Source organism: Manis pentadactyla, chromosome 16, assembly GCF_030020395.1.
Source record: "Manis pentadactyla isolate mManPen7 chromosome 16, mManPen7.hap1, whole genome shotgun sequence".
Classification (NCBI taxonomy): domain Eukaryota; kingdom Metazoa; phylum Chordata; class Mammalia; order Pholidota; family Manidae; genus Manis; species Manis pentadactyla.
Window position 1 is genome coordinate 33,034,300 of NC_080034.1, and position 16,828 is coordinate 33,051,127.

At 51.7% G+C, this 16,828-nt stretch overlaps 1 protein-coding gene across 1 annotated transcript in view; it reads right to left on the bottom strand.

The window, feature by feature from the left end:
* DAAM2 (dishevelled associated activator of morphogenesis 2) overlaps positions 1–16,828 on the bottom strand; it is a 106,303-nt gene that overhangs the window by 9,145 nt on the left and 80,330 nt on the right. Inside the window, exons 12-19 of the mRNA XM_036907156.2 lie at positions 14,197–14,255; positions 13,871–14,055; positions 12,985–13,284; positions 8,564–8,671; positions 5,131–5,237; positions 3,920–4,004; positions 2,198–2,304; positions 1,991–2,079 (exon numbers count right to left, since the gene is read on the bottom strand). Of these exons, the coding sequence (XP_036763051.2) occupies positions 1,991–2,079; positions 2,198–2,304; positions 3,920–4,004; positions 5,131–5,237; positions 8,564–8,671; positions 12,985–13,284; positions 13,871–14,055; positions 14,197–14,255 (1,040 nt within the window). The remainder of the gene's footprint in view (positions 1–1,990; positions 2,080–2,197; positions 2,305–3,919; positions 4,005–5,130; positions 5,238–8,563; positions 8,672–12,984; positions 13,285–13,870; positions 14,056–14,196; positions 14,256–16,828) is intronic.

Here is a 16,828-nt window from a genome sequence, read left to right on the forward strand (position 1 = left end):
GTATATTCAGGAATGAACATACTCATCAGTTTATATTCAAGAATATATTTAAGAAGAATATGTTCATGAATGTATTCATAGAAGAATTGGTAAATCTGTCAAATTTGGTGAAATGGCTTTTAGCCATTTGACACAGAGGCCCTGATGGGGAAGAGGGCATGGGGGGTGGGCCGCCGGCTCATCAGTCAGCTGGGACAGGCCGGGTCTTAGCTCTTCCAGGACTACTTCCTAGGAGAACTGGAAGGAACAGGAGCCCCAGCTCCCCTGCGATCCTCTTGTTTCCACCCTGAGTCAAGCCCGCTGACATGGTTCTGTAAGATACAACTTCAACCACCTCGTCCCAACTCTTGGGAAGCTGAGTATGTTCATTGCTGAATATACCAAATTTAACAACTCTCATTATGCATACATTCACTGAATATAGTCACCATGAAATGGTTTCAAACATAAACATTCTTATGAATATATTATTTGCATTCTAGAACAGCAGCCATTGCGACAGCAGAGCGATCACCTTCCCCAGCAGGTTTTGCCATCCAAAACATTTGCTCTGCTTAGCTTGACATTAAAGGGAGAATTTCCTGAGCATCTAGTGACTAATTCATAGGGAGAGCTTGGGAAGGGAGCTCCTAGGAGCGGGAAACCATCTGAGGTTAAACTTAGCTGGTGGCTAAGCTACTCTGGTACCAAAGCAAAAAATGGCAATTGCTCACATTTGGTCACTGACCCAGGACACACAGTTGAGCGCATATGTCTTGGGCTAAACCCCTTATCTGGGTCCCATGCCCCAAAGGCAGACTGCTACAGGATAAAGAATGTTACGTGAAGGTGAGAATTCGCCCATCACCAGGCAGGTGGTACCACCAGATCCAAGACCTGGACAGTCACCTTTCCCCTTCAGACTGGTCACCTGAGATCACAGCCAGCTTGCAGGACACGTGTGTGTGTGTGTGTGTGTGTGTGTGTGTGTATGTGCACACATGTGCATCAGGATTCAGATCACAGAATACACCTGTCTCCAGCTCTGTCATGCCCCACTTACTCCCAGAAGCCACCTGAAGTAGCTCATTGAGCACCAGAAAAGGCCATATCCTGGACTGGCCATCCCAGCAAGTGTGGGCCAGCCCTGATGTCAGCAGAGGGGCCCATGCTCTGCCCTGCCCACAGCCAGTGCCCCTCAGCCTCTGGGCTCCCTTTCCCACTCTACCGACCCTGTGCTCACCACAAATGAGCTTCACCATCTCTCCTGCTTTTCCCTCCAGAGTCCATATGGCTGCCCGCTATCCTGACCACCTGCCTTTTCCCCCAACTCCCCACCCCTCCTTCCTCTGCCATCCTCTGGGGAGCACTACAGGACATGAGTGAAGGGATGGAATTTGAAGGACATCTGCCTCTCAATCTGGGCTCTATGCTCACCAGCAACGCCGTCTCAGACAACGTATCCCCATTCATTGTTTGAGAGAATGGATGAACCCAGAGGGCCGCTGTGAGGGCCAAAGGAGAGGTCCATGGCTCTTGTTTAATTACAAATTGCTCATGGAAAAGGAGGAGGGGTTCCCCAATCCAGAAAATCAGATGCCTCCCAGGATCACCTTGCCAATTTCCTTTTCTGAATAGTTAACTTCAAATAATGTGCTTGGAGGTTGTCCACGAACTTGGTGCCTCTAGAGCACAGTGAAGATTGATGAGCTCCACACAAGCCAGGCACTGTGTTAGGTGCTTGCTAGCACCATCACCTGGGCCTCATTTCTGTCCCATGCTGGGGCAGATGTCACCAGCTCCCCCACCTTAGAGAGTCTGCATAGGGCACGTATCATGAGTTTGGCATGTGTCTAATATAAACAAGTTCATCTATGTACTATAATCATAGTTTCAAATTTTCCCCTTGACTTTGGTTTTTTTGCGGCGAGATCAAGAATAAGGAAGGAGTTTTCTTCTGCCCTGTTCAGTGACTCCCACCCCGAGGGCCCCTCCACACCCTCAGCCATACCTTCCACTTTGGGCTTGGCCTCAGTCAGCCGCTCCTGGAACTTCTTCTTGAAGAACAGGGCCTGCAGCCGCTGCTGGTAGTGGTCGATCCTGCAGACAGGGTGCAGTACCTCACGAGGAGCACCCCCTGCCAGACCCGGGAGCCGGCTCCAGCCTCCCCCTTAGCCCGCCTGCACCCAGCCCCTCCTGCCACGCTCCCTGCCCAGACCTGCTCATTTCGTAGAGGAAGCGGTCAGCGCGGGCCATCCGCTCAATCTCATGCTTGTGCTCCTCCAGGAGGTCAACGTCGCTCTTCTCTGGGATGAACTTGAGGAGCTGCAAAGAGCAGGTGACACTCAGACCAGAAACTGGTGAAAAGCTGATATGGGGGTACAGTGCAAGGAAGTCCATACACCGACCAGGCCCAAGATAGGGAGGGGCACCTTCATGTGGCTGGTTTACATTTCATCTGCCTCAAGGGGCCCAAAGCACCCAGCTCTAGACTTCTTCTCTTTCTTTTTTTACTTCCTAAAATTGAGATATAACTTATATGTAGTAAAGTGTACTATTCTTAGGTGCACAGCTCAGTGATTTCCCTTTTTAAACCAACTTTTTTGAGGTATCATTTACATAAAATAAAATGCACCATTTTATATGTAATGAGTTTTGATGAAACTATCCACACACTGAACCACCATATCCAGATTAAGATACACAAGATTTCTATGCCTCCGGAAAGTTCCTTTGTGCCACTTCAATAAGCCAACCACCCCCACCAACCCACAATTCAGCCTCTCAACTGAATTCTATCACTTTAGATGAGATTTTCCTATTCTTCAACCTCACATCCATGGACTTATGCTGTGCATTCTCTTGGTATCTGGCTTCTTTGCTCAACATAATGTCTGAGACTCACCCTTGCTGTAAGTATTTGTAATTTGCTTTTTCTAATTCTTTGCTGAGTGGCATTCTATTGCAGAAATATACCACAGTCTATTCATTCACTCTCTTACTGATGAACAGTTGGGTTGTTCACAGATTGGGGGTTTTATAAATAAAACTGTGATAAATATTCTTATGGATTTCTTTCAGTCAGTATTTGTACTCATTTCTCTGTATCTCAGAGTGGTATTGTTGGGTAATAAGGTGAGTGCATCCCCAGCCTTGGTGTGTACTGCCAAATTGTTTTCCAAAATGATTGTATCCAATGAGAATTCCAGTTGCTTTACATCCTTGCCAATGTTTGGCGTGGTCCATCCTCTCAATTTTAGTGGTTCTGGTGGGTGTGTGGCGCTATCTCATTGTGATTTACTGTATTTCTCTGTTGACTAATAGCATGAAGCATCATTTTCCATATTTCTCTGATGACTGATAGTATGGAACCCTTGGAAATTCACTTTCAGAATGTGCCTATTCAAATCTTGTGCTCATTTTTGAGTGGAGTTTGTCATTTTCTGATTTGTAGAGGTCTTTATTCTGAATATGAGATCTCTGCTACATATACACAGGGGCAAACATCTGGGGCTTGTCTTGTCTTTTCACCCTTGTAATAGTGCCTTTTGATGAACAGGAGTGTTAATTTTAGTGAAGTCCAACTGACGGGTTTGTTTGGTGTTTTCGAGGTTTCCCTTGCAGGACTGAGCAAATTGAGGTGAAAGGGATTCAGGGCAGATATGAGCCTGGGTCCCTCCGAGCCTGCGTTGAGGCCCGTGGGGGTGCATGCCTCCCATCTCCTTTCAGGGTCTCCGTCCCCTGGATGAGATGCAGCCTGGCTGGCCTCCCCTCAGGAAGGCCAGCAAGGGAAGTGTCTCCAAGCCTCTCCCTGACACCCCCAGCCTCCAGCCTGATTTCCCCTTGACCTAAGAGTCTCGTCCCACCTGGGAGCTGCCAGGAAGGTGTATGGCTGGCCCCCTGGTTTCAGCTCCCCTCCTCTCCCTACTAGGGCCCTTACCTGCTCCAGCATGTCCTTAGCAAGGTCCTCCTGCTCATCCATCTTCAAGATGGCCTGCCGGATCTCCTCGTTAGAAAGCTTCAACCTAAGGTAAAATCCCGCCACCCCTTGAGCAGCCTGGTCCGGCCCAGTGCACAGGACAAACCCCAGGCCACCTCCTCCAGAAGACAGAACCCCAGGCTTCCCTCTCCCCTTAAGTGAGCATGGGAGCCCATTCCATAGTACTCCCTCCTCACCTCCTCTGCAAAACCTGCTCTGACTAGGCCGACAGAGGTCACTCTGCAAGCCCAGTGGTGAGGTATTTCAGTCTGTAAGCACACTTGAGGCTTGGGTCTCAGGTCTCTCGCTTGAGTCTCCGTCGTAACGGATGGGACATAGGAGCAAAGGGCTATCTTCAGTGTAGACTGAGAGGCAGGACAAAGGGTTTCTGACCCTTCTCCTCATGCCTAAAATATCTACAGTCTCTCCATGGGAGGATGAGTTTCCTGCTCCCTTCTTGTCAGAAGACAGAGCAGCTCTCAGTCTGCAATTAGTGCCTCGGCCCCCACACAGCTGTTCAATGCATTTCGCTGTCTCGGGGAGGGAGAAGCTACCCCCATCGCACAGCCCTGGGGATCCCATCCCATCACACCCATTGGGAGTTCTGGGGATGCAGAACCCTCCCCTACCATCAGGGGGGCGAAACTGAGGCCTGAGGCCTTGTGCAAGGGGGGGGTGGGTAGAGCAGCACTAAGAATAGTATGGGAGGCAGTGCCCTCTGACCCTGGCTCAGGCGGGAGGCCCTGCACAGAAGCTATGCTGTTAGCACAGATAGTGCCTGTTTGTTCTACGGCCCAGGGAAATGCTTGGGGGCTGAGATCATGCTGCTCTGTGGCCCAAGCTGAGTGGGGCCCTCCATGGGCTTAGAGCAACTCTGCTGCCAGATGCTAACCAGGCTGGCAGGGGCCTTGTGATAGAAGGGGGGCATTTCCTGTTTGCAGAGCCCCACACTGCTGCTCAACATGGGCTCCCCAGAGAAGGTTCTAGACAAGTGGCCCCTCCCTTTCCCAGGAGATATCAGAGATAGCGGAAGACCAGGGACTGCCATCACCCCTCTCCTCTGCCCACTCTCCCCATCTGCCACATCATCTTTTGCTCTCCTGGAGGGCCCACTCCCTCCTACCAGGAACCTATTATGTGGCAGGGGCTGAAGAGACAGCAGGGGCACATACTTGGAGAGAAGGATGATGCAGTTCTGTGCCCTCCGGCCATCAATGACGGACAGCTCTTTGACCTTGCGGGAGGCCAGGTAGATGTCCTCGGTGGAGCCCAACTCTTTCTGCAACCAACAAGCCAAGTGGAGAGGTTGAGGTGTGTGCTTTCCCCAGTCCTCTTCTTGCCCACCCCCTCAGGAGCCACCCCATGCCAGCCAGGGGATGCTCTGTACAAGAGGAAGAAAGAAAGTGAAAGAGAAGGACAGGAGACAGAGGAGACTGATTAATAACTGACTCAACTAGGAGGCATCCAGGACTTTACCAAGGGCTAGAATGGGCTGGAGGCACCAAGAAGCCCCCTTTCTCAGAGACTCCCCTCTCTAGAACAGAAGGAACTGGAGGGGAAGTGACTCATCCCTCTGGCACCCGATGCCAACATGATATCATCTACCACATCTCAGAGCCTCAACCCCCAACTTTCACCACCCCATCCAGAAACCTCCCCAGCTTAAGATGAGAGACTGGTTCCACATCCCCATAAGTCCACAAGACCACAGTTCCTGGACTCCTCGGGACTTCAGGCAGAGCCCAATGTGCCCAGGGTAGAAGGCATCCACAAGTTCAGAGGTGGGGAAACTAAGGCAGACTTCCATACATTCTCTCTTCTGGGGTTCCAGCAGGTCAATTCCCAAGAAATCAAGGATTCCCCCACCTCCCCTGGGGCCCCTGGAGAGGCAGACAGGAAGCCAGTTCTTGCTCCAGGAGATCCCCTTAAGCATAGGCTCCATTTGCACAACCCCAGGGGCTGCCACTCACATCAGCATCTTTGTGAATTGTGCCCTGGGGTTGTGCAGTGCCCAGCCTGTGCAGTCTTACAGGGCAGCCTTGCCTTGGGCCTGGTGGGTATGACAACAGACCTAGAAGCTCTTTCCTTCCTCTAGTAGACATTCAACTCCATTGCTGATAGGGTACTCTACATTTCTGCTTTCTTTTTGGGGACCCAGCCCCATGCCATCCAGTATAGATGGGTAATAAGGTAGAAGGCAGAATGGACAAGCCCTCTCTTTTGGCCCCAGCCCACAACAGTAGCCCGGGACAATGGTTAAAAGTTGGAGTGTCCTGAGCCCCAGGAGTGACTCACCTGCAGAGAAGGATTAGTTACCAGCTCCTAGGCAGGTAGCAGCCACAGCCAACAGAGAATTAAACATGCACAATGTTAGCCAAGAGGTTCTGGGACCCAGGAACAGTAGGAGAGGAGGGGCCCACCAACATCTACTCTGTCCACCCGATGCCATTGAGGTTCCTGTGGCTGCAGAGGAGCACCTGCTCACAGCCCTGAACAAAAGCCACTTCTGGCGGACATACGCTCACGGAGAAGCCACACACAGCAGAGCACAGGCAGCCTCCCCCACCAACTCTGGGCCCAGGGGAACCACCACCCCTCAGTCAGGGCAGACCAGGCCCCCAAGCTCCCTACCCCAGCCCTGGTGGTGTTCTTCCTGCTCCCCTCGGCTAGGAATCTGCCCCGAGGGCAGACAGCATCATTCCCCCACCCCTGGATGACTTCATCTTTCTAAGGGGCAGAAACACAATCAAACTGGAGCTGTTAACTGCATTCACTGAGGCAGAAGAAAGCAGGTGTCCTTGAATTTTGCCCCTTGACCCTTGTCTGTCTTTTGCTTCCTAAGGTCGCTGAGGGGGCAGAGCCCACACCTGGTTCTCCCTGCCTGATCCTGATAGAGTTGAAGTCACTAACTCAGTACCTGCTAGGGCTCAGAGGGAAGGACTCAGCTCACAGATGGGAGGGCCCCAAGATGGGAGGAGGCGGCCAGGGCAACACAACCTCCTGGGTGTCGGCAGCTCTGCTGCTGTGAATTTGGCCCTAGCATGCAGACAACCCACTGAGTGACAGGAGTCTGGGTGAGCCCAGCTCGCAAACAGCAGGCTGGACTGAGTGGGTTCAGAGAGGCGAGCGGGGACAGAACAAGGGGCTTTTCATCTGAACTTGTCTCCACTCTCCAAGCAGGGAGGCCCAGACCCATCTGCCCTCAACCCCATAGCCCCACTTTCCCCACTGGCCCCCACGCTGGCCCCGCCCATGGGCCCAGAGCACTGGCCTGGAGGAAGACTCTCAAACTAGAGGAGGAATGTGATCAGCCATGCCCGGTACACCCCATGTGCGCGTTCCCCCCACCCCACTCCGAGCACCGGTTCACAGGAGCTCCAAGTGCTCAGAAGACCTTCCAGTTCCAGCCAAGCCACATCCTGTGGCCATGCCAGCCTGATATGGGCAGGGGCCAGAAACGCTGGCTGGAATGAGGGGTAGAGAATCTGATGCCTTAAGCACCTACATTTATGTAACAACCACCTGGTTTTTCTCAGACCTCTAGTCAGGGCCAGAGCCCTGCTCGCACCCCATCCCTTCGGCTATTTCCCTGGGAGCAGTCACAGGTGCCCTTGGTCCTGTCTGCCCTCAGAAAGGGGCATCGGCGGGTCTCAATTTGGCAAAAAGCAGTGGGGAGCCAGGCTACAACATGCAGCCTCTGTCCAGGGCCCAGGAAGGAACAGACCCCACCCCCTAGCATCTGGGAAAGTCATCAGGGCTCAGCAGAGAAAACATGGAAGCAAACAGCACAGCCTGGAGAGGAAACAGCCCCCAGTTGGCAGACCAGGAGGCAAATGCTCTAAGGCCTCTCGGCTGGTGATGTCCAAACTGGACTTGGTGGGAAGGCCCCCAGATAGTGCTTGGCTGCAGTGCAGATTCCTGGGTCCCAACTCATCTCCCGGCACACATACTCACGTAGGGATGAGGTCTGAGAACCAGAATTCTTGACAGTCCCCACAGGTACTGCCCGGCGTTCTGCCCCCACCCCCACGCCCCCTGCTCCTGCTGCTGTAGGAAGAGTGGGCTATGGCCATCTGTGCACAGTGGCCGCAGAACAAAGCCCAGGGCCTCGCTCGGCCTGCCCAGAACCAGCCCCAGCTTTCACCCCCTAATGTGGCCTGCAGCAGCCCCATCTTCCTGGAAACATCAGCACCCTCTGTGAACTGCTCGTGAGGGTGTTGGGCAATGAGAGTGTGGTTGAGAAAGTGGTGTGAAAAGTTACAATGCCTGATAGACATAGACCCTGGATCCTGGGGCCAGAGAAAGGACAGGGGTCGCAGGGGCCAGGTCCTCTCCAGGGCTCCAGGATGAGAGGAAGGAATATAAAAAATACTGTTTCATCACTTGACATGTAAATACAAACTGTAATACAAAGGGATGTTTCTCCCTACTGCTCTGCACACCTCTAATTCATACCTACATTCTCAGCAAGAACAGAGTGCCTGATGAAGAATAAAATCAGTATATAAGAAATGAAGGGAGAAAGGGAGGGAGGGAGAGGCTGAGGTTTGGGTTCAAAGGGTCTAGGTAATCACAGCCCAAGAGGCCAGGAGGGCAGGGTCTTACCTGGTGCCTCTGATAAGCTGAAAACATTTTTTCAAAGTCCTCTAGGTCCAGAATCCGAAATACCTGCATGTCATCAATCTCATTCCATACAGTGCCAGGGACACGTTCCTAAGAGTGAGGCAGGGAGAAGACCCCACGGTTGACTCAACTCCTTCATCATGGGGACGTCCAGTGTCCCCCGAGCCCCGCCTGTCCCCCAGCAGCACATGCAACAACAGCCCGGCTTTCAGGCCTTCAGAAGGGGGTCGATTGCTCCCCCTTGAACCTCCACCCAAGGTCAATTCTCTGCCCCAAGGGAGAGGCCAGAGACAAGCTCCTCTTCCTCCCTTTCTCATGGGGTCACATGTGAGCATGTTCCAGAAATCAGTGGGAGTGCAGGAGTGATAGGTGGGCAAGTAATGAGAGGGGGGCAAACAACTCCTTCCAGAACAACAAAACCAAGCCAGCGTTGTCAGGGTGCTCGCCCTGAAGGTCAGGGTAGGCTGGAATCACTGCTGGGAACTGTGCCCACACATATTTGGGATCCTCGAAGCCTCAGTGCAGGCTGCACTTCCAGTCTGAGATGGTCATTTTCTCTCCCAGGAGTCTTCCTCCCACTTTCCCAGATTCCCAGAAAGTGGACAAATGCCAAAGGCTGGGACATCCTGGCCGCCAAAGTGACTGCTCAGGCCAGCAAGACTCCACCACAGTTTCCTGTTGGTCAGACCCAGGAAGGGGTCCCATCCCTTATGACTAGGATGGGCCCAGGGGTTCATACTCCAAGGGCTCTCAGCTTAGGCACTGCCCCACCTCTGTGTAGGACTCTAGACTGAACCCGCACCCCAGAGGGGACGGTCTGGTATTCTCTGAGGAGGAGTTGTTAGCCAAACCAAGAAGCCCAGGGGCCTTGTAAACACCCTGATAATGGCAGAGAGCACAGCCCCTCTCACGGTGCTCCACTCTCTCCCCCCCAGAACCCTCACCTAATCAGAGCTTTGCTCTCCTTTCGAACAGAATCTCTCCACCTCCCCTGGCCCAAAGGGCAGCCAGGAAGCCTTCCTAATGCCCCACCTCCGCCTCCCTCCATCTCCCCCACAGCAAGGCTTGGAGAGAGAAACATACCTTTCCCTCAGTTTTATTTTCTTAAACTCTGGAAAGGGGAGGCTAGGCCAGAGCAGGGGGGTGGGGACATTCCTGTGGCCTTCCTAAGGCCAGGGACCCTCTTGTGGAATGCCGGGCTAGGAAGCTTGGAGCAGCAAGGGATACAGGCAACTGGCCAAACCCAATACAGACGCATTCTTTTCATGGCAGAAAGAACTACTTTGTGTGTGTGTGTGTGTGTGTGTGTGTGTGTGTGTGTGTGTGTGTGTGTGTGTGTGTGTGTGTGTGTGTGTGTGTGTGCGCGTGTGTGTACACAGGAGCAGGCGTGGGGTAGGAGAACGGCCCTGGGGCAAAGGAGCAAGGCTCCTGGAATGGAGTACACAGGAGGCAGAAACAGGACAGGAAGGGAAATGAAATCTGGGACGGCAGGGAGGGGAAACTTCTAACCGGCGCCCCATCTTCATCCAGGCCACGAGTAGGGGCGGACACGGTGGGAAGGCCCCTAGGGGTAAGGCTTCGCACTGCTTATATTCCTAGCGAGGCCAGGATGAGCAGAGAAGGTTTGCAGTAGGAGGGCTGGATGCTCAACGCGGGGCCGAGGCTCCCATGGGACAACAGGCTGAGAATCTGGGCCCTCGTTTCCCCCTCCCTCCCCTTCCCCCTCCCTCCCTCCCTCTCCCTCTCCCATATTTTCCAGTCTTTGTGGAGTGTGGCTGGGGTCTAGAGCCAGAGAGAGGTACATTTATTCCTGGTATTCTCCACATCCTCAATTTCTCCAAGTTGCCTTGAGGTGCCTCCCGTGCACAGTAATTTCTGAATATAATTTTTATACTATTCTGGCCAAGAGCTCACCACCACCAGTCTAGATTCCTGGGGCTTTGGCCCCTCTAGAGAGAGACAATGTTTACAGGCCAGGGAACTCTTACCCCAAAACACATTTCACTAGCTTTCTCCCCTAGAACACTTGGGGTCAGAACGACCCCATCAGCCTGTACCCCCAGCCCATCATCATGTGGGGCTGTTGGCTACCCATCCTCTTGTCATGTCACCCAAAGGGAATCCGGGTTTCACTGAGGCTTACTTGCTGGGTTGGAGTGAGGATAACATACTTAAAGCATGCACGGTGCCACTAATAATAACTAATCTAATATTATTATTATTATTATGACTTTCTATGTGTCAGTCACTGTTCCAATTACTTCCTGTGAATTGTCAGCTAATCCTCACCACCATCCTTTGAAGTGTGTGTCAAAATTACCCTCCTTTTACAGATCAGGAACCTGAAGCCCAAATGATGAACTCAGCCCTAGTCATACAATTAAAAGTTGGGGCCTGGAATAACAGATTCGTAAGTATTACTGGATGGCCCTCTGCACCCCACCCCTGCTGAGAAACATCTACGCCTCCTGTAAGTGCTCTCCATCGCCTCATCCATCAACCTTGTACTTTCCAGTCTAGGAATGAAACTCTGGCCTGCTCTGGGTCCCTGAGGAATTTATATAAACTTTATTATTATTGGACCCCCAGAGAAAATCCTCAGCACAATGCTCTGGGTGATGGAAATGTGGCAAAAATAATTGCTCTGTTTTCCTTAATTGTTGGGGTGCCTAATCAACTTTCCATTACCTTTTTAAAACCTTAAGTTATAAGCACGAGACAAAAAATGTTTCTTATTTGACCCCCCTAAAATATATGATTCCCGATCGTGAACAATGAGCGCTCCCACGCGGCCTGTGCTTCTGCAGAACTGCTTGTCGGCTCACGGGCAGGTGGCCTCTCTGGCCTGCCTCCTGTCCGTGCAGAAGCATCTGCACGGCACAACTGTGCGATGCAGTTGGTACAGACTCAACAGTGTTGATTCGGAATGCTGCTAACGAGTGGTTCTAACATGTTCATGACTCAGATGGGAGATGTTATCAGAGGCCCAGGAGAGCATGAGGGGGCTGGGTTCATGCTTTGTCTTTCCACCTAGACTCTAAGACCAGAGATGGAAGGGATCTGAGGGGTCATCTCATAGACAAGCGAACTGAGGTACAGATATAATGAGTGATTGCTGCAGGTCACACAGTTAGTTAGAGCCAAGTCTACTTTGTTTAGAGGTTAAACCTCCCCTTCATTTCATCCCCAGGATCTCTAGGCTTTTCCTTGAACACACTTCCTAATTTGCCAGATGCAAAGCTCTTAGAAGGCAAGGTTATGCCTCACCTTTTGTTATTATTGGTCACATTCCCCAGAAAGAAGCTTTATACAAAGCAGACCTCAGACCAACTGGCTGGCTGGTCTACCATTAGGAGAAGGCATCGAACAAATAGCTGACCACCTACTAGTAATCCCACCTCTCTTCCCACTTGAGTCTCCATCTGGGCTCATTTAAGCTCATGTAGAATGGTACGGTTATGAATTCCCTAAGAGTCAATTCCACAGGCCCATACAACATGGGCAGAGGGTATCTCGTAGTCCCAGATCTAAACTGATGTCTGCATGGCTGTTGTCTTCATGGTGTGAGTGTGGGTCAGGCTAATTGACCTAGTTACCTTGTATGTGTTTACCTCAGAGACGAAGCCACTGGTCCTCTTATGGGACATAGTATAGAACCAGAGACAAGGCCTGCCCCAGGCTGGAACTGGCCTTCAATTATGAGCAGTCTAATGTGACCCAAGGCATCTCTACTCGATGCTTATGAGAATCCAACAAAGGAATCAACTCCCACCTGTGGACCTGGGATTGGTGATTCTTAGTGGGCAATACTCATGAGGGCCTCTCACTGCTGAGCAGTGTAGCAAAGTAGCCAGCATGCACAATTACCCAGGAAGACATCAAAACGGCTGCAGCTTGACATCAAACTCTTCATTGCATGGGTGCTTCATGCCCCCTCTGTCATGGCCTCATCATTTCAATCCTTTGAACAATTGCCTTCATCTTTACCATCTATAGACCTTGGCCCAACATCTTTGCCTATATCTTCTACCCTTTTCCTCAACCTGACCCTATCCTTGAAATTCTAGCCCAGCCCTTGTCTTGTCTAGAATGCACCGCTGCTTGGCCCCTGCTCTGGTATCTGTATCACTCCATTAGCACTCAGCGTACATACATTCCACCTGCAGGTGGCTTTGCCAGTGTGAGCATCATCACGTGCCAGGCTGTCTCCTCCCAGGTAGGTACCCTTCCCAGTGGATGGTGGGCTGTCTGGCATCAGCAGACCCCATCTTCTGCATCCACTATGCCCAGCCTTACCTGCCAAAGAACGAACCCAGGGAGGAGATCTACAAACAGTGGGTAGCCAGTCCATGGGCCGGCGGCCTCCTTAGGAGGATAGACCTACTGATCTCCTTGTTACTCACCTCATTCAGCTTGACCCAGTTGAAGGACTTCAGCGGATGGGAAGGCTGGGGAACACACTTCTTCCTGAGTGGGGTATCACTGCTGGGGAAGGGGTCCGGAGGGAGGGGCAGGCCCATGCCAAAGCAAGGTGGGGCACCGGGAGGAGTTGGAGGCCCACCGGGTGGAAGGGGTGGTGGTGGCGGTGGGGGGCAGCAAGCAAACGGCAGAGGGGGTGGGGGTGGAGGCAGGACACTGGTTGTCATAGAGGAAGACAAGGTAAGGGGGGCCCCAGGGGGAAGTGGGGAAGATACAGGTCCTGTCTGTGGGGAGAAAGAAAAGCAGAAGAGACAGAGCTGTCAGCAGGAATGCCCCAGGTCCCCACCACGACTCCTCTCCTTACTCCCATCTCCACCTCTCCGAGACCCACGTCCTGCTCTCACCTCCTGCATACATTTGGCCCCCATTTTCTCTCTCTGAATCCAAAATATGCAACACACACAAATACGACCACAAACACACACACATAAGTCAAACACACACCCACGCAGACACTGGAGAAGGCCACACATCACAACGCAAGAGCAGGACTGATGCCTACAGCTGTGTAGGCTACTGCCCGCCCAGGGCGTCCAGCTGAGGGGTGGGGCAGCCACACCCCAGCCTGCTCTCTGCTCTCCAAGGTGTGCTTTCTGGGACAGTGGCACCCCAAGGAAAGAGCACTGTTTTTTCTAATTAACACAAAGGTGCCACCCGACAGCCTCAGGTGCCCCCTCCATCCGAGGCTGAGACCTCCGACCCTCCTCTCCCTGATCCTGGGCTCTGCAGCCCCTCCCCACACCTGCTCTCGTCACCCTACCTTGAAGTTCTTGGCTTAACTGTTAAAAGGAGAGGAGGGTCCCCACGCACCGAGATCTCGCTGAGTTGGGCTACCAGCTCCGCCACTTGTCCCCGAGCGTGGCGCAGCTCCTGGGACTCCCGGGCCAGCTTGTCCTTCATCTTGTTCAGTGTGCGCATCATCTCTTCCTTCTCCAGCGTCTTCGTCTCACATTCCCGCTCCTTCCTCTCCAGCCTGCTCACCAGCTCTGTGTGTTCTGGGGTGGGAGGGAGTCAGGAAAAGAAGTGGGGAGAGAGAATGTGCCTACATGTGTCCCTGCGATAGGAGAGGTGGGTCCTGAGCTGGGCGGGGCGGGGGATACGCGGAGGCGGCAGCAGGTCCAGACGGAGCCCCTCACCTTTCCGGAACTTCTCGGCTTGGTCTCGCCACTGCTTCACTTCATTCTCATTGATGAGCCTGGTGGGTTGTGGAGAGAAGGGTCTGCTCACCACTGGCTCACAGATTCCCAGAAGGCATGTCATCTCCGACTCCCCATTTTGGTACCGTGATTTCTAATCTGTCTACCCACATCATGGAGGCTAGGATTTTTACTCTCCGATGTCTCTCCGAGTCCCCATCCTCCCCATCCCTGCCCAGGCTCATCATGCATCTCTCCGAGGGCCGTGAAAGCTGAAAGGCCTCTCATACACCTTATGATCCAACCCCTTTGTGATGTATGGAGGCTGCTGAGGCCAGAGATGGAGATAACAGCGAACTAAGTCTCAGGCTTCCCTTCACACATAATGACTACACCCCTTTGCAAAAACAGGTTTTGCATTAACAGAGATTAAAATATTGGCCCTACCGTGGTCCAGGCTCCCACTGTGAAAGAGCCTTGCCCAGGCCACCAGCACAGAATGAGTATGTTGAGCGAGAAGAGGGGTGAGCCTGCACCTTAGGAAATCCTCATTCATGTCATTGGCAGTTAAAACTGAACTTTCGCCTAGACACCAAGGTACGGGAGGGGGGATATCCCAAGGCGAGATCCCAATAATCATTCTTTTGTAAATCTGAAATGTGGATCCATGACTCTCGGCCTTGTCAACAGATTAAGGATGAAAAGAAGAACCAGAGTTTGGACGGGAAATAGTTTCTGAAGAGATTTCTTTGGAGAGAGCCACTGCTGTCCTTCGCTGGGGAGCCACCTCCCTCACCACCCTCCGGGGAAGTGGCTTCTTTGCGCCCCCTCAGAGACGGCTGCCCCATGTTCCCTGATGTTGGGAAGGGGCCGTAATGGACTGGGACCTGCTCTGGGGCCCGGCAGGTCCAGAGGAGGAACAATACCGGAGACCAGCGTTGTGCTGGGACTGGCTGGCACTCCTGGGGTTTGTTGGTACAGAGACTGCATGAGGGCTGCTATGGGCCAGATGTCAGCATCGTGGAAGAACTGGGCTGGAGCCATTTAAGCACTGCCCAAGAAGCTCTGCTGGCAGAAAACCAGGGACTTGTGTAGCGTAAGTCTGTGGGCCCTGGGTTGCCAGTGCAGAAGCTGATGGAAGAGGAGATGGTACCAGCCCCAGGAAAAAAACGACAAGCTTGCATGGGCATTTACCAGGGTTTTACTGAGAGGCACCCAGCAACTTTTGAAGATTCGAGGAATGCATTTCATGTTTTATCCATGCGCCAAGCCCAGAGAACAGGAAACCTGTTTACTAAGTTACCTGATCAAGCAAGACCTTTTCTCCTTCCTGCCCTATGCTGCCTCTGGTGGGAGTCAGAAATGGTTTGGTAGTAGAAAAGGGTGACAGAAGGGGTTAGAAGAGCATTAGAACAGAGAAAAGAAGCCAACACACCCACACATGCGCGCACGTGTGCACACTCACTCACACACACACCCTTCCCACTGTAGCTTTCGGCCTCAACCCAGGAAGGAGAGAGATCTAAAGCTAAATCAAATCTAGAATGTTGACCACATCTGAGACTAGTCCTTCCAGTTACAGATTCGGGACTAGGTTGGCAGCTTAAAATGATCTTAGGACTTCCACTGCCCAATAAGAAGCAAGACATTCATTGGACCTGAGGCTTTTTCATTGTTTGGCAGAGGAGAAACTTTCCCACTAAATAGCATAAAGAGTTAGTAGAAAATAAAAATAAAAACAAAGCTGCAATTATAGTTGCAATTGGCCAACACACCAGTTAGGATTTTAACTGTATTGACATCCAAATATTTGTGCCAATGAAAACAGTAGCATGAAGGGTTCACAAATTATTTTCTCCCTGCCTTTGGAATACAATACAATGAATCACTGAGAGCCAGTTTATCTCTCTAAGGGCAACTGGCTCAGACTCATAGTGAAAGTTAAGTAAAAGTTTAACATTAAAAGTCAGCATGTTAACATAAGGCCTGAATATTAATTGACATGACTTTCAACTTGATTTTCTGCATTTCCCTATACCCAGAGTCAGTCTAAGATGACAGACCAGAAGACCTTAGACTCCGACCTTCTTGGGAAAGAGCCTCATGGTTAAATCACCTGCTCCACAGTAATGGTCACCAACTTTCTCTAAAGGGGCAGAGTAAATATTTTAGGTTTTATATCCCCTGTAGAGTCTTGTGTTTGTTTGTTGTTAACAACTCTTTTAAAATGTAAAAGCCATTCCTAGCTTTGGGTCCTACAAAAAAAGCTGGAAGATTGGAGTTAGCCCGCAGGCCATAGTTTGCAGAAGGCTCCTCTGGTTACTGTGTTCCAGTCCCCCTCCATCCGCTCCATGCAGTAGACCATTGAGAGTTGTGTACATCCTCCATAAACCTGCGCTGTCCAACAAGGGAGTCACTAGCCATATGTCACGTGGCCATTTGAATTTAATTAACATGAAATAAACTTCAAATTCATTTCTTCAGTCACACTAACCACCTGTCAAGCACTTAGCAGCCACATTTGGACAGGGCGGATATGGAACATTTCATTATCTCAGAGAGCAATAATGGACGACATGACTCAAGTTCTGCTTGAAGGCAGCTGGTTTGAGAGCAGAAGTGAGGTTTCACT